Below are 18,079 nucleotides of genomic sequence, written 5' to 3'. Positions count from 1 at the left end.
GAAATGGAGCCACTTAGAAAGCGTGTGTAAAGAGACAGCAAGGCTGCTACTATCTCATAAAGGAGAAGCTGGGAGAGTTAGCAGGGAAGATAAACGGGCTGGTTTAATCCCTGCTGTTAATTAAGAGCTGAGCGTTTGCACTGTGCTGAGTCAGGGTCGCACCAGCACTTCCATGATACAAACTACATTGGCAGCTGAGCTCAGTGTCCTGTCTACAGGGATATTCATAACCAGATGGAATAAGGGAGAGGCAAGGCAAGACATTGGCAGGGATCAAAGTAGGAGGAAGAGGTGACGTAAATGCTTCTCCATGCTCCCAAACCCCCCACAGCTTGCACCTATAGCCCTTGCTCTGCAGCTTCCCCAGCAGGGTTGGGGTCAACCTGCTGCACAGGGAGGGGATATTTTCCTCCCTTCTTCATCATGAGACATTCTTTCATAATCACCCAGCTCCAGCCAAAGAGGAGAAAAGGGAGGATCGTGAAAATATCAATGCAAAACTTTGCACAGTATGGAGACTCCAAATGGATCAACCAAAGGGCTTTCACCCCAGAAGATGCTTTGCTCTTATTCCTGAGTTGGTGCAGGGTAGAAAGCAAGGCTATTTCCTAGCATGACTTCCATTTAAATGACTTGTTTTTCCTCCCTGCTACTCTGTCCCCAAACAGAGCTGCTTCAAATGCTGGCCATGGACACCCAACAGGAGACAGAGCCAGCCTGATGTTGGCAACCAGGCTCAGGGAGAAGAAGGGCTCACCAGCCATGGCAGGACTGTCAGCTAAAGCATGTTTGGGTTCACAGACACATCTCACACAGTGCTAGATCTCACTCTGGCTGACAGAGAGACAAACTTGCCTGGGGAAGTGTTCCCTGGGGATTTCTCAATAGGCAACAAGCAATTACAGGCCTTTTTTTTAACTGACTCCCCATCAACAAAACAGTTACAGCAGGACCTGGAAGCCTCTGTGTGAAGCAGACTGAAAGTGGTTGACAGCTTAGGGGTAAGAAAGTTTCCTCTGAGAGGCTACTTCAGATATCTCCTTCCTAAGCTTTCAAAGCCTTAATGTTAGATTTAAGGCCAGTGATACAGACAGTTAATAGTTTTTAGCTGCTTTGCTTTCACTCCCTGTAAGTAAATAAGCAAATACAAACCCATCTCCCATGTAAGGCTGTAAAAACCCCACGTCAGGGAGAGGCCACTGGTGTTTTGCAAAGCCTGATCTTATCAAGAATAATTAGCTGTCATAAAAATTGCTCTTCTCCATCTAACAACAGAGATTTTTCTAAGACAGAGGCAAAGCAAATTTAGTGCATCCTTCTGCAGCCCCATCCCCGACTCCTTCAGCACCGCTCCTGACAACAGCCTCCCTTTCCCTGCATACACTTCAGCCTGGTTAGGCCCCTGGCCACACACCTAATGTGTCTGGGGAGATCCTGATGCTCTGTACAAAGGAAAAACACATTTCAAGAGTTGAAAGGAAAAAAAAAAAACCCAGACCAGTAACTCACTTGTTTTTGTTCTTCTCCCAAACTGTCCCACATCGACGCAACGATTTTCGATACGTCTCCGAAGGTGGCATTGGGGTTCTGCCCCTTGATGGCTGCTTGTGTGTCTCTGAAAAACAGGGCATAGGCTGACACAGGCTTCTGGGGCTCATTGGGATCCTTCTTTTTCTTCTTCTTTTGGCTTTTGGGCTTTTTGCCCAGGTCTGTTGATGGTCTTTTCTCTCCAGTAACCTGCAAAAAGAAGAGAGAAACCTGAGCAGTCAGCTGGGAGTTGTCTGAGTCCCTGCTGCAGCTTGTTAGCAGAGGGCACAAGAGAGAGGACATGGGCAGGAGAGGTGTCCCAGAACAGCAAGGAGGGCAGCAGCCCTGGGAAATCTCTCTGGCCCCCAGGTGCCTCACCCAGACTGCTGGTGGGTGCCCGAGCCCTGCTTGGGTGCCTCTCTGCAACCTAGTCCACAGTTTGGGTTTTCCCCTCTGTTTTAATGGTCCCTACTCCAAGGCTGGAGTTTTCCACATGTTCATCCTCAGCCAGCCCCCTTCCCACTCCTCCTCCCCAGCATCACAAGCTCACTCACTCCTTGATCTTCTTTTAGGACCTCTCCAAACACCCTTCTCCCCAGCCAGATCCCTTCAGCAGCCTGTGAATCTTTCCAAACTCAGCTTCTAAAAGGTTTCTCGTTTCCAGCCCAACAACTCCCCTTTGCAAGCTGCTCTGCCTTTCCTCACCTGTGCATGTGCCAGCAACTCAGCCTCCCCACTCCCTGGGCAGGAGGCTGGTGAGCACCAACCAGCACCAGCACATTAGTCATCACACTGGGGCCATCTGAAACTCGTTTCACCCTATTAAGAGGTATGGCTCCCTATCCAGGAGAAAATACCCAGGAATTAAACTACTTTAACCTTATGTATTAAAGGCTTTGCATATACCACTCTTTACAACTGGTCTGAGTGCAGCCAGATGATTAAGGCTGGCTGTACCCACACTCAGTGCCCTCTGGGTGGTTGAACCAAGAGGAGCAGGACACAGACAGCAGCAATTAGGCTTTGTTGCTCCTGAGCCACCTTGCCACCAGGAAAAGAGTCAGCAAAGCTGGAAACAGGGATGCTTCCAGTGAAGGTGGGATGGAAAGAAGATCCTATGGCTGAGCCTCTGCTGGGATGTCCTGGGCCATGTGTTGAATATGTGGGACTGCTGAAGCCTTTGTGTGCAAAGCAAAAGACCCCTGGAAAGCACTTGGACACACATCAAAGCTCTCAATGTATTAACAGTGGTTAGTGAAAGCTCTCACTACAGGGAAGCACTGTTATCCTTATTTTATAGTGGAGGAAAAACTAAATACACCAGAGGTTAAACACAGCAGAGAATAAACCCATTTGCTGCCAGTTGGCTGCTTCAGTCTGGATCTCTGCAGAGGGCAAACAGGGCACCAGCCCCTCTGCCTGCAGACCCACTGTGCTCAGCTGCTGCCCAACTGCAGCAGTCCTGGCTCTACCAGTTGCAGGGGCTAATTATCTATCTTAGAAAGTTGCCCAGTCTGTCACTTAGAGGTCTAAAAAAAACCCTTTAAAAACATCAATTGACACAGGTCTAAACATCAAGCTGTTGCAAAAACTGTGCCTCCCCATGAGCACTGGGAGCAAAAGGCCTTTTCTCCTGATGGATTTGCTGATTTGATGCTATGCTCAGAAGCACTGAGATTTCAGAGGCTTCACTTGAGCTAGCACTGGCCAGGCCTGGGGAGGAAAGGGCAGCAGCACGCCTGCTCTGTGCTCAGCAGCTCTCGATGCTCTTTAAGTTCAGTACCAGCACACTGACATTTGTCAAACAGACAGTGACCATTAGTGAATGAGCAGAGGAACCAAAAAAAATATTGCATTTAATCTAAAATTGCCCAATTGGGCTTGAATGGGAGTCCTGGAGGTGAAAGGCCAGCTTATTAGGAGAAAAAAATAATGCACGACAGGGCTTCAGCCCATTAGCAAGAGAGATGGTATTTTAACTAACTGTAATCCTCTTTGATTCATTTAAGCACCGTGGGGGTGACCTGCTCCTGCTCTGCTGACAGCTGCTGGCCAAGAGGAGTCAGGAAGAGGTACAACACAACCACAGCCATGAGGATGGTTTGTCTGTCGGCCCTGCTTAGGCAGCAGCAAGCAGCAAATGGCATTTATGGAAAACAGATGCTGCCTGCAAGGCTGCCTGGAGCTATCCATCCCCAGGAGGGAGCAGAGCAGATCAGGACTTTGGTTTTCTTGGGCTTTACCAGGTGTGATGTAGCATGAGATGAGACAACAGCCCAGTCATAGACTGCAGAAGATGCTTCAACAACGTCAACCACGTTCATGGCTTAAGGCAAGACCCGGTGAGCCAGTGCCTCGCTGCCTCAGAGCAACTGCAACCCCAAGGGGTGAGCGAAACCACCACAAAGGCTTGTGCAGGGGGATGAAATGCATAAGCACCAGACCCTGCACAGATCAGCTCTGGAGAGGCAGCAGAAGGTGTGTTTAACACCAGATGCAGACTGGGGCAACTCAGTGCTGACAGATGTGATCCCAGGAACTGGTGGCTTGGTGCTGCCTTAGATGCTGAACCCATGAGGAGCAGGAACCTCATGGACACTATGATTTTAATAAGTATGGAGAGAGATTGCTAATCCAACTAGAAACAGAGCTGTAACTACCTCTCCCTCCCATGCATGTGTTCACCTTCCCCTGCAGCACTGACGCAGGTAAATGCATCAGTGAAGTTGGGGGACCTAGAATCATAAGCTCCCTGGCTCAGAGGACCTGCTGGCATCAGACCCATTTCTTTACTGTGTGATCTTCTTGTTCACAGGATTAATTTCTGCTTGTTAGATGTTGGTTTGATGACTTATTGCAGAAAGGCCTTTAATGGCCATATGAAAAATGACTGACAAGGGAACACAGCAGCTGTGTAGACAGAGAAAGCAAACAGAAACCTGTGGGACACAACGTGGCCCTGCTGCTTCCTTTATGCTTATGGTTTCCTTCCTTCATCAAATACATCACTCCTGTTTCACCTATCTTGCTGGGTACTTTACAGAGCGGAAAAATGAGGTGGCATGCCTTCAGGATTGAGAAAAACTCAGATTTCTGCAAGTTGGCTTAAACTGGACATCTACAAATTCTTCTTAATGCCATAGGCATCACTGGCTCAGTGAGAACACAAGGTACAACCCCAAAGCTGTGTCTGCCCCTGTGACTCCTGCAGCCCTAACTGGCCAGGAGGAAACCTGGGCAAGGCTGAAAGAGGCAGAGAGAGGGAGAGAACCTGGTGTGTAACTAAGATGAAACTCATTTTCTGCTGATGTGAAAGATTTCAGCTCCCAGGTAATTGCCTGGATCTGAGTGACATGGGCTGTGGGAGATGGCAGACTGTGGAGTCCAGTGGCACAACCCTCCAAGTGTTTCCCCAATGTGCAGAGTTTGGGAAACTCCATCTATTTTCAATCATGTGTATCCCTTCTTTTTACAGTTTTATTACACTGAAGCTGTTCTTTCTTTCTGCATCCATGTGTGCACTCTGCTTTGTAACATCCTGATATGAAGTGAAAGCTGCCAACATATGAAGAACTACAGGAGTGATGGGAATACATTTGCCTGGATATCCATGGAAAGGAAAAGGTTTTTTGCTCAGCTCTAGTGTTTTCCTAGATTTCCCATCTCTGCACTGTTTGCTGCTCTGGTTATACAAGCAAATCCTGTCACAACTGTCTATGTCTGCGGGGCAAGGTTACACAACCAGTGCTTCTGGTGTCATCCTTGGATCAGCACCTTGCAGGAGAAGGTTTTCCATGAAGAGTTTTAATCAAAGTCCTCCAGGGAGCCCAGTGATTGCACTAACCTGCTGGCATGGACACCCCTCAGGTGTTGAGGTGTTGCCATTTGCCCTCAGTAAATAACAGACTTAAGACTTGTGGAGCCAAGCATGTGTCAACTGCTTTGCTGGTGCATTTTGAGTAAGATGGACAACAATCATGATGTCCCCCACTCCTAGAAATAGATGGGTTTCTTGATCCCATGCTCAGCAGCAGTTGTGTTAGCTGTAGAGGCAGACTCTGTGCCACTAAGACATTGTTGACTACTTAAAACACTTCCTGGGCAAACAAAAAGGCAGAAGACTCTTTCTCCTTTAATTTCTGGGTTCGTTTCCTTAGCAAGCCATGTGTGGTGAGATCAGTTCAATCCCACCCTGCGTTATTTTCCTTCCCAGTTTTAGCCTCCTCTAGCTGCCACCAGAAACTCAGTTTTACACCCAAGCATTTGTAGAACCTTAGCCCTGAACCTGCTGTTCTCATCAAAACCCTCTTTGGAGGAAACTGCAGCTTGATGGACCTGTGAAACTGTGGAGAGAAAAGCCCAACTCTCGTGGCCAGACCTGCTGCCTGTCGTGCTGTACCTCACCCTAGGTAGGAAACAATCTTCCCATCCTTGGGAAAGTCTCCCATTGCATATGCATATTTCCTTAAGAAAAGATCAAAAGTCTGTGCTCTTATTTAGCACAATCTGTCCCTCACTGGGAAACATCATCTGCCGTCTCTTTGCTGTTGGTTACAAAAGGTGCGACCGCACGTACCTTATAATGTGACTCTGTCTCCTCTTCCTGAGTAGAACTGGAGGGAGATGGTGTTGCAGATTTACTTCCTGGGGGTGATGGGGAGCCGTGGGCAACTCCACTCCGCATGCCCATCTGGGAGATGAGCTGTGACTGGCTGAGTGCACTCATGGGACTGGCCAACATCCCAGGGCGATTGAGCAGGGGCACTTGACGGTTGGACTCATAGGACGTGGCATCTGAGTGGACCATCTCCTGGATCTGAGTTAGGAGAATATCACTTTGTAATTAAAACAAGTATCTGAGTAAATGATTTATAACTATTGTACAGAGCCAGTAAAGACTTTGTAAAGTCACACAGGGCTGCACGGACACGGCACAGGCCCCTGGCACAGGCACTGCCCCTGGGGGATGCTGAGCCCAATGCTCTTGAAAGATTTGAAAGAGAAATGAAGTATCTATGAAAGGTCAAATGCTACCTTAGACAAAATAAAAATCTCTTATGGAGTGTGTGTCCCCCCTGTGTCATGGCATAAACCAAAGTTCAAGTGGTTGGGTCAGGCAGGAGCAGTAACTACCCCTGGCCAAGGAGGGAAGATGAGATGTAATGAAATGATGAGATGGGGACAAATCTGGCCACATTGCAGGTGCATGGAAGGTTTTGGGGCTGCCTTGATGCCTGCTGAACCAAGAATTAATTTCCAGTTTGTTCCAGTTTCCTAGAAAACCCTATTTTTACCCCAGGACTCCTCCCTGCGTGGCCCCGCCGCAGCCCTCACGGGCAGAGCCCAGCTGCCTCTTGCCTCACAGCCTCATCCAGCCACACAAGCCAGTGAGAGGGAGAGCAAGCACTGCCTGAAACATTTTCCAGTCTTTTCCCCTTTTATATTAATCTGATTAATGTTAACATGAGTTTAAAGACCCAGGCTTTATTTATTAACAATCTCTATTTCCGATAAGCCTGCCGAGGTGCAATCTCTCACTACCAGGGGAGGCTTGCCAACTCCATTAGCAAGCACACACAGAAAGAAACCCAGGGAAGACCTGCAAGGGCTCAGTAGGGTTCAGAGGAAATAAATCCAAACACAAAACCAGATTTACTGCTGCAGGTCAGGAATCAAGAGCTTTATGCAACACCCGACAGCTTGTTCTGCTCTCTTTTGGATTCTCCAGCAGTAGAGGGGTGTGAGTGGATCAGATTTTCCTAGATCTGCCCTTTTTCCTGTATTAATTATGAAGTGCAGGGATTTAACTTGCAGGAAGAAAACAATGTCTTGCATTTCAAGAGCACGAGGAGACTGGCTGAAGCTGCCTTCCACGCCATGCTGTGTGGCTGTCCTCAGCACAGGTGCCTGAGAGGGAACAGCAGCTCACTCCATGGACCTGAGGCAACTCACTGCTGCTGGAATTACATCAAGTTTCATGTGCCTTTAGAACCTGCCTCACTGCAGAGGTCTGGCCTCTCCTTGCCACATGCTGCTGCATGGGATATCCTGGGCAAACAGACATCGAGGACATGCAGGCTGCAGCTGAGCAAGATGGGGATGGACAACGGGCCTGGACAGCACAGGAGGCATCAGACAGGCAAGTTTTGCAATTGCAATTGAATTTGCCAGGGGTGAGACAGGCAGCACCAGGGAGCCTAAAGCACCTGTCTGCTCCATGAGCAGCAAGCTCCTTCCCAAATTCCAGTGAGAAAGGTCCGTTTGTCATGGATTTTGTCAGTTAGATGCAGCCCTTTCACGCTGGAGATCTGCCAGCTGCTAAGGAAGAGAATAATTTATTGTCCTTATTTTAAATTTAAATGGAGAAAAAGTTTGGCAGGTGGGTGTTTTAGGACTGGGGAATGCTGTGAAACGTGGCTTCAAAATGTTTCAAATGTAAACTGTCTCGTTGCAAAGTGCAGCCATGGCAGCCTCTTGGGTAAATACTGTATTAAGACAAGTTTTCTATTTGAAACTTTTATTAGGTGGCCAATAGACCACAACAGCTCCGTTTATCCATTAAATATGTAATCATACACTTTTTCTTTACAGTGCATGTTATTTATGCATCAGAGCAGAACAAGTCCAGGAGTGCAATTATGGATATGGGACACGTGCTGCAAATGCTTATGAAAATGTGTACGAAAACCCAGAAACCTGAGCCCTGACTCATGAATCCATGCACGAGCCTCCTGCTGACAGCAACCCAACCCCAGCCCTCTCTTAAAAAGCAGAGACACTGCATTATTCCTGAGTCACCCCCCTGCCCTCTGAGGATAGCTTAGCCTAGAGGACTCCTCCCAGGCAGCTGCCTATTAAAAACTAGTGCTCTTATTAATGCCTTTGCTGAACAGGGCTTGTTCTGGTCCCCTCTCACTCTCCTACGTCTCCGTCCCTCCAGGTTCTGCATCAGGACATCTACAACTATGCTCCTTGCTGCGTGCTGTCTGCAGGGGCAGGACCTGGCCCCACCATTTGTCATGCACTAAATTTATCTTTACTTCCCTTTTTCTTAAATTAAAGGAAAAGCAGTTTTTGGAAGCAACGAGCCAGGCTGCCACTCCCCCACAGCCCCTGCTCACAGCTTCTGGTGTCCTCGGGGCCAGAAAGGGTGAGCAGTGGAAAAGCTGTTTGTGTTCTCCAGATGTAACACGTTTGGGGTGAAAATGAAGGCAAGTGGCTTGTGTGCAGCCCCAGAGCTGCTTCCAGGGGCATTAGGGTGATGATGGCTTTTGCTACAGCTGGGGAAAGGGTTAGTCCTGCTTTCTGCTGCAGGACTCTGCAGACACTGAGTTAATTTTGGGGGCCTTAGTCAGGGACACAAAGTAGATGATACACCCTGCAAGAAAGACCCAAGGAAAGACAGACCCAGGAGCAGGATTTGGAGATGCTTCCCTGTAGCAAATGGCCTAATTAGGCAAATAAATGATGATTGAAATTGCAAAGACAGCAAACCAAAGTGAAAGAAGGTTGCAACGATCCCCCTGCAACGATCTCCCCATGGCACATTGGTCCTGTGGGACATTACCCCAACCACGGGCTTACTGGGGCTGCACCTGCAGCTTTCCTCTCCACAACGCATTCAGCATCCCCACAGAGCCCCATAGAAGCACACAGGTAATTAAATAACTGCCCTGAAACAATGATTGGCTCTGTCACAAGAGGAGTGGCTCTGAGAGCCAGGGCAGACCCTGTCTCTGTGTCAGCCACTCAGCACAAGGAACTCTCTGTGAGGTGCTGCAAGAGGCTCGGGACAAGCATGCAGCCTCCTCTGGAAAGATGTTTTGCATCTCAGAGGAAACCCGAGTGAAATGTGATGTAGTCATAGCTAAAGTAATTAAGTGCATCTTACTTAGCAGATTCCCAAAGGCTGTGCTAACTCAAAGACAGCTTCTTTCTTTTTTTTCTTCACAATATTTCAGGGTTTTTTTTTAATGAATATGCATATCAGGCCTATAAATGCTCCAGCTAATCCTAAGAAGGAGAGAAAGAAAGGCTGACAAATGGCACATGCTCCACGCTCCTTGTTTCTGGGGAGAAGGGTAATCCAGTGCGAGTGACAAAACCCGTCGAGGGAGAGTCTGGCTGGGGACCTGGGAGCTCTGTTAGCAAAGATAATGTTTGGAAATGTGTCAAGTCAAGCTTCAACTGAACTGTCCTCCAAAATCCATATTAAAAGGCTGATCTTTGTTGCAATAAGGGTTACAGCACTGGCCAACAGTCCTGGGGCTCAAGGCCCAGGCTCTGGCAGGGATGATTGCTGTCACTGAATGTCCTCTCCTGCAAAATCCACCTTCCCAACTAAAGCCTTGAGGCAAATCACACCCCTGTAATCACCTTCTGCCTTCGCTTTGCATGGGACTTTTCTCCTCCTCTCATTTTCCTTGGTCTTGACCACACTTGGAGATATCACCATGTTTTGGTGCCTGAAGTCCAAACTCTGAGCTTCTGTGCTGTGCGCCCACAGTGTGTTTTGCCCTTACTGCACACATGGAGCAGCAATGTCCCCAAGCTGCTCCAGCTCTGCTGGCCACCAGCTGGGCTGCAATCCTGGGTGGGGTCTGTCCCAAAGTACTTGCAGATATTATCCAGAAGGAAAAGGAGAAATTTGAGGAAGCTTGCTGTATGGCATTGGCTGACCCTGCTGCACCACGGCCCCCTGAGCTCAAGTGGTGCAGTGTAAAGCAGGACCTGCAAAAGACAATGGCCAAGACCAGTGGGAGCAGGCAGAGGGCATAGTCTCAGCCCAGGGGCATCTCCTCATGTGCCACAGAGACCAAGATATGAGGACCCCCAGGCTTCCTGCCTGGCTTCCCTGTGGAGAAGGACTTGAGGGTACTGGTGGATGAAAAGCTGGACATGAGCTGGCAGTGTGTGCTCACAGCCCAGAAAGCCAATCATACCTTAGGTTGCATCCAAAGCAGTGTGGGCAGCAGGTCGAGGGAGGGGATTCTGCCCCTCTACTCTGTTGTGGTGAGACCCCCCCCTGCAGTCCTGCCCTCAGCTCTAGGGCCTCCAGCATAAGAAGTATATGGACCTGTTGCAGTGGGTCCAGAGGAGACCACAAAAAATGATCTGAGAGCTGGAACTACGGAAACAGGCTGAGAGCTGGGGTTGTTCAGCCTGGAGAAGGCTTTGGGGAGACCTTAGAGCAGCCTTTCATAGGGGGCTTATAAAAAAGATGGGGTCAGGCTTTTTAGCAGAGCCTGTTGCAATAGGACAAGGGGTAATGGTTTATAAGCTAAAAGTAGGGGAGATTCAGGTTAGATACAAGCAAAATGCTTTTTACTGCGAGGCTGGTGAAACACTGGCACAGGTTGCCCAGAGGAGTGGTAGATGCCCAAAGTCTGGAAACATTGCAGGTCAGGTTGGATGGGGCTCAGAGCAACCTGATTACTGGAGATGGCCCTGCTCATTGCTGGAGGATTGGACTAGGCTACCTTTAAAGATCCTCTCCAACCCAATCCATTCTGTGATCCTGTGACTCCCACCCTTCCTCGGGCAAGTTCAGACGGGTGGTTTGAATGGGACTGCCAGAGCCTTCCCTGGATGGGCTCTTCCTCCCCAGGCAAGGGGAGCAGCTATTCTGGGAAGGGGCTACGAGGCTCACTGGCAGCACAGCTTACCTCTTCTTGGATTTGTTCCTGAGAACAAGCCATTACAATCACAATCAACCAGGGAGAGAAATTATCTGCTGAACAGCTTTGAAGCAAAGTTTTCCCAGCAGGCTTTCTCTGTATTGAAGTTTAAATGTAAACGCATCACCATAGCTGGAATGCTTAAAGATGATTTACTTAAAAGAGAGAGAGAGAGAGCAGGAGAGAGAGAAGCTGATAAGAAAATATATCCCAAATTACCACCCCTCCTCTTCCCGATGTGTAACTGCTCCTAATAAACTTTCATGGTCTATGTAAAATGCTTTAGTGCAGTGACAAATTTCTGCTGGAATTTGAGATGTCTTGTTCAGAGTAATAGCTATCTCACACAGGTGCCCAGCTGCTATTGTAAAATCAGTAAGCATTTAATTGAAACAAATGACTATAATAATAGTACATTATCCCTGCAGGCTCATAGCCATAACAGTTTTAATTATTGAGTTAAGAGTCAAACTAATTTATCCTTTAAAGTAACAGCCACATCTTTGGTTCCACTGATCATCCTATTATGAACACGAGGGGAACAGTAGGAAAGGATTAAAAAAGGAAGCAATTTATTTTTGTAAGGGTGGGAGGCATTTATCACACAGCAGGGGCTTTCTATATGCAGTGGGGATCCCAGACATGATTATCCCTCGCCAGGACAAGCCTCCTTCCTGGGTGTTCCTGGTCCCCAGAGGGACCAAGCTCCCTCCTTCCAGCTCCTGGGGATCTGTGACTACCATCAGGCTGCCATGGGGTGGCTTTGCTGGACTGGTAGCAGCAGCAGAGGAGCCCATGGGGACTGGTGGTACCAGCTTTGGGAATTTGGGCACATGAAAATTCTTTGGAACTATACTGAAATCACAGTTCTTCATCAAACACAGTTCAGAAAAGGGTTCTGCAGACTGGAGTTTGCAAACGTGATCTGAAGGAGCATCTCTGAATTCAGAGCCAGGCAGCAAAGAGAAAGAATCCACATTCGTGATTTAAAGAGTGTTGCTGAGGCACAGACATGCCCTGGGGCAGATCTGAAGGCACAGCTTTGCCAGGACCTCTGTTTCACGAGTGTGACACAAGGAATCTAACACATGGCTGTGAGCCCCTGGGCACGACGTGGGAGCCGCAGGCAAAGGGGCAGAGCAGGACAGAGCAGGGGCTGCAGGAGGCAGCGGAGATCAGGCACTGCCCAGGGCCCAAACCCTCTCTGCCACATGTGGCTCAAATCTGCCCAGCAGGATGGACTCAGTTGCCACTGGCCCCTGCAGCTAGTCCTATGTGCCAGCGTGGCCATAGGGCTCTCACCAGACTGTCCTTCACCAAAGCACTGGTAGACCATAATCAAAGCCCTCCTGCTCTGCCCAAAGACTCAGAGAGGTCCTCTGCACTCTCTCCAAGTACCCCACTTTGCTCATTGCTATGGATGCTTTTTGCACTTCTCCATCCCCAAAGCCCAGCTGTTTGCCATACAGAATCACAGAATGGTTTTGGTTGGAAATGCCCTTGAAGCTGCTGCAGTCCCAGCCCTCCCCTCACACTGCCCAGCCCAGCACCGACCCCTGGCCCTCAGCACCTCAGCTCCATGGCTTTGGGATCCCTCCAGGGCTGGGCACTCCCCCAGCTCCCTGGGCAGCCTGGCACAGGGGCTGACACCCCTCTCAGGGAGACAGTTCTGCCTCAGCTCCAATCTCAGCCTCCCCTGGGGCAACTTGAGGCTGTTTACTTTTGTCCTATCACTCCTTACTTTGGAGAAGAGACTGACCCCCACCTCACCACATCTCAAATCACTTTCCCAGAGCCACCAGCTCTAAGAAGAGTCCTCACTTGAAAGGTTTTTCTCCTGTAGATGGTTCTCCAAATGCACATTTGTTATTGGTGATCAGTTTACCAGATGATGCTAAAAACTCTCCATCTCTGTTCTCTGCCACTTGTCTACTCACTGCTCCATCTACAAACTCCACTGGCAGTTATTTAATGCTTTCTTTGGCAAAAATATGACAAACTCTGGGAAGACAGAGTGACAAGCCAATCCACCAAACTTGTGTCACACCGATTTTGTACTGTTCAACTCTCTCAATACACTCTGTGCTTCCAAGTCAAGTGTCTTGCAGATGTCTAAGTATGTTAACACTGTTACCTTTATCACCCAAACCTGTAATCTCATCAAAAAAGATATCAAGTTAGTTTGACAAGATTTGTTTCCCATCAGCCCATGTTGATTGGCATTAATTATATTACCTTCCCTTAATTCTTTATTAATTGAGGCCCGGATCTGCCACTCCATTATTTTGCTGAGGATTGATGACAGACTGACAGGTCTGTAATTACCTGGGCTGTTCTGTTTCCCTTTTTAAATATTTGCACATTAGCTCTTTTCTAGTCCTCTGGAGCTTCCCCAGTATTCCAAGAACTACGAAATACCAGCATTAGCAGCACCCAGAGCTCCTCAGTCAGCTCTTTCAAGCCATGTGCAGACAAGCTAGCTCAGCCTGATGACTTAAAGAGGATTTGCACAGACATACATGAGAAAAGAAAGTTTTAGGATCTGCTCTAAATGCTACATAATTGGAAATCCCAACCTTTCTAATTAATATTGGCAGTTTCAAACACAATGTTTTTAAACTTGAAGCTTCACCCTGAAGCCACACATCTGCCCCCAGACATGGCTCCTGGTTCACTTGTGGTTCTCTCTCTCCTCATCCATTGGGTTTTTTTTCATCTGCTTTTGTTATCACATAAATTGTTCCGTGTCTTTTCCAGCCTTGACCACCTCTGCATGTTTTTTATCTCCAGAGGGCAGCTCCCTGCAGCTTGCAGCCCCTGGGCAGGGGAAGGCAAGACCAAAGGCTGGTTTTGGAAAGCACCTGCCTGACAAGCTGAATACAGCACTTTGACAGGCTGTGATCTTGTGTTAGGCTATCCTGCTATTATGGGGGAAAGAATCTTCCAAACACAATTAACACTTCATCATGAAGATAAATCCCTACAGCTCCTGAGTGAGAATGGTGGTGTAAAACAGGAGAGAGATTGTGCTTGGGAAACATTTCTCACCAATATTCTTACCACTGCCCATGCTGGAAGACACAGCCAAAAGAAGCAGTGTGGAATGACCCAAATCTTGCTGTTTTCCCATACAATACCCCACCATGCTCATCTGCCAATAAGAGCATTATTGTGGACTTGTACAGCAGAGGTGTCCACGAGGATCCCAAATCCAGTAACTCCCATCCCCAGGGAGTGCCAACCAGGTAGGAGTCCTGCTTCAACATGTGTCTCCTTCTCCCTTGTGCTACTGAAGTTACTATATGGATTGCAAAAGGTTATGGCTTTAAAGCACCTCGAGATGTCAAAAGACAAACTCAAGCTAGCTGGACCTCCAGACCTGTTCTTCATCTTAGCACCACTGCACACCTGTACCCCCAGCTGGGATGTTGTTTCTGAAGGAGAAGACCAAAGTGTTGCAAGGTCTTGACCCATCCTGAGTCCCAAATCCCATGGTGGGGACCTGGAGTGCTGATGGGTAGCCCCTCAGTCTCGCCTCATCTGTGCTCTGGAGACCCCAGGGCTGACCTGGGCTTCCTTCTTGAGCTGCCTCATCACCAGTGGACAGGTGACACCGTCCCTTTGGCTTCAGGGAGGGATAAACTCTGCTGCTTGCACTGAGGATACTTGGGAAGAACTTAACAGGGTGGATACTGCAAGAGAACTGCAGAAGCACCTGAGACTGGCAGCAGCACTGCTCCTGGGCACGAGGAGCTCTGAATTTTCCCTTCCTGTAAGACCTGGCTCCTACCCACCCCACTCACTTTGCTGCAGGGTGCTGTGCTGCTGTGGGGACCTGCCAGGCAGCAGGTCTAAACCATCCATCATCAAATGATCATAGAAACAAAGAATTCTGGGGTTGGAAGGGACCTCTTCAGATCATCCATCCCAACACCCTGCTAAAGCAGGTTCCCCTCGATCAGGGGGCACAGGAATGTGTCCAGGTGGGTTTGGAAACCTCCCGAGAAGGAGCCTCCACACCCTCCCTGGGCAGCCTGGGCCAGGGCTAATTCAGCCCTACAGTAAAGAAGTTTCTCCTTGTATTCAATGGCCATTCTCTGCTTGCCAAAGCTGGGCACCATGATGTGACAATGCCACACAAAACAGCTTACTTCCCCTCCACTGACTGAACTTATTAGGCATTTTGCCTCAGCGTTGAGCCTCAGAAGGTGGCGATGCACGAAGCAAAGCAACCGCTGTGCCAGTTCCCACGGGGAGCAGGGGAAGGTGAGCATTTGTTCCTCTCCAAACTCACTCTCCCAAGGTCAGGGATGAGCAAAATGGTCCAGTAAAATGCAATGAGAGTCCTGGCCCGTGGAGGAGGAGCCACTGCGGCTGGGCTGCGTGTGCTCTGCGCCGGTGTCCCCGCAGCTCCCAGCTGGAGAACACGCTCTAAATAACCTATTCAATACACTTCTGCTTTATTTCTGTTGGAAGTACATTATTTTACGGGTAAAGAACAAGCCTGATAATTCACTGAACATGTTTGCAAATAATCTATCCCATTAATTTCCAGCATGTTTTCCAAAACACATTATTTAGCCCTTTTGTAAGAAAACACTTGTAGATAGATGAAGGCAATTGTAGCTCATCCAGGCGTAACACGGCCCAAAAGCTGGGGCCAGAACTCCCCTCTAATGGACTGTGGGAGGTAATTAAACAGCATCAGTCCAGAGACTCCCCAGAAACCCATGTGGGGTATAAAAACTAATCACATTGTCACATCCTCAGAGGGCTTCAAGACCCACCTGGCCACGTTCCTGTGTGACCTGATCTAGGTGGACCTGCTTCTGCAGGGAGGTTGGACCAGATGATCTCTAAAGGTCCCTTCCAACCCTACCATTCTGTGATTCTATGATTCTGTGATCCTCCTCACATGTGTTGGCAAGAGGAGGAAAGCCAGTGAGAACCATTTGTGTGGGGGAAAAGAAGCGAAAGGGGGTAGATAGGAAATACTTGCAAGGGTGCAGGGGCAGGGACCAAGGGAACTGAGATGAGCCTGGGAGTAGGGAGGGGTCTGCACCGGCCCTGAAGCACACCCAGAACGATTTCCTACTCCAGATTTCTGTCTCTGTGCCTGAGATGGATGCAGGAGCAGACAAACTGTCTCAGGGAGTATTTTTGTTGCATTCTATGGGTGTAATGGTGGAGGTGAAGCTAACCCCATGGGAAGCAAGGGGAAAAAATCTCTTCAGCATCAGACCTGTTTATACAACAGATTTCCTTTCATTTTTGGCTTTCCCTTTTGCATCTCAAAGATACCAGTGGGGAGATGGATTCAGAAGCCAGGGGGACTTGCTGTGTGCTTTCCTGGGCTGGGAGGAGAGAACACATGTCATGAGGGGGCTACAGGTAGTCCCAGGCTACACTTCTGAGGTCCCCTCTGAATGTGAATGAGCTCCTGAGCTGAGCACTCCCAGGGACCATCACCTGCTCAGCAAAGCTGTCCCACAGATCAAAGACAGGATTTGAGACACAAACAGAATCCTGAGAAGCAACATCTGGTTTCATGCAAATAACCTCAGGGGTGGAAAAAAGGACACACGAGAGACAGAGTTTTTCACTTCACAGCTCCAGCTCTACAGACACTCCTTGGGGGAGTTTGCTTTGCCTGGTGGGTTTACCAGATCCTTGATGTTAGTGTGTGTCTAACATCTTGAGTTACAGCTCAGCCTCTTTTTGTTTTTACAAGATTCTAAACCTTGGGGACAGATGGAAGTCCTTCTCATGGATTCCACTCCCACAAACACTTTGGCACTCCCAGCAAGGCAGTTGAGTCAGACAGAAAGCAAGAATTCACTATCTCTGCAAGTGCAGTGGGTTTGACATCCACTTCCATTCCCTACCCAACAGAGGACAATGCCCAAAGCAAAACAAAATGAGCAAAATGGAAAACAAGGAGAAAAATGACTTCCACTGTCAGAAGCCACGGCCCTGGAGGAAGGCACTGGGGAAGGAAGGAAGGATGCACTCAGGTCTGCCTGATTAGTGGGAAGGACAAGAGCTCCTGTGTGGCATCTGGTCCAGCCCAAGCCATACAGAAGCTGCTGCTCCGTGCAAGCTCCGCTGCCTTGCAGCCCCTGATGGGACTATGAGGGCTCTTGGTGGACACAACAAAAAGCTTCTGGTGGACTGAAGGCTGATAAGTTCATTTTTGCTATCCTGACTGCCAAATGGGTCCACAGCATGGACAGAGCTGCAGGATGCTCTGTTTTGTGTCCTTGCCAAGGCGGGATCACACCGACCCTTCCCCATCCTGCTCACAAGGTCCCTGAGGGACCCCCCATGCCACATGGTCCTGCATTGCTTGGTGACAGCCATGCAGCATGTGGAACTGAGCCTGTCCCCAGCCTGGCAAAGGGGCCAGAAGCTTCACTTCTGGTGTGAGGACTATGTGACTCCTCACATTTACTTCTCAGGCTAGCCTGGAGACAAAAATTCATGTTGGCAAGAGGAGCTCCAGCTCCCATGATACTTCCCACAACCAGCTCACCTACTGCTGTACATCACATTTGTCCAGTGACCCACTCATGGGCAGCCACATTGGCCCCATCATCTCCCATGGTATTTATTGGCTCCTCCCTGCAAACTCCTGCAGCTTATTGAAGCCTTTCTGCACAGTCTGGTTTGCTTTGGTTTATGTCTCCCCTGGCTCTTCTCAGACATTTTAGATATTGCATTCACATAAAGCAATAGACTCAAAAGTAATGACAGACCTCCAAGTTTTATTGCATGGAGCATTAAAAAAGAAGAAAAGAAGAAGAAGAAGAAGGAGAAAAAAAGAAGTAATTTTAGAGCAGAACAGGAAAAAGGGAAAGCTACACAGAAAAATCGTC

General features: G+C 48.7%; 1 protein-coding gene across 2 annotated transcripts in view; it reads right to left on the bottom strand.

The window, feature by feature from the left end:
• Nucleotides 1–18,079, bottom strand: part of TOX2 (TOX high mobility group box family member 2) — a 159,271-nt gene that overhangs the window by 20,161 nt on the left and 121,031 nt on the right. Inside the window, exons 4-5 of one of the 2 annotated variants that reach the window (XM_062009036.1) lie at nt 6,104–6,343; nt 1,510–1,737 (exon numbers count right to left, since the gene is read on the bottom strand). In XM_062009036.1, the coding sequence (XP_061865020.1) occupies nt 1,510–1,737; nt 6,104–6,343 (468 nt within the window). The remainder of the gene's footprint in view (nt 1–1,509; nt 1,738–6,103; nt 6,344–18,079) is intronic. The other variant, XM_062009037.1, reaches the window with a different exon arrangement.

This window comes from Colius striatus, chromosome 16 (genome assembly GCF_028858725.1).
Source record: "Colius striatus isolate bColStr4 chromosome 16, bColStr4.1.hap1, whole genome shotgun sequence".
NCBI lineage: Eukaryota > Metazoa > Chordata > Aves > Coliiformes > Coliidae > Colius > Colius striatus.
The sequence above is the reverse complement of the archived record's forward strand: the minus strand, read 5'-3'. Positions and strand labels throughout refer to the sequence as shown.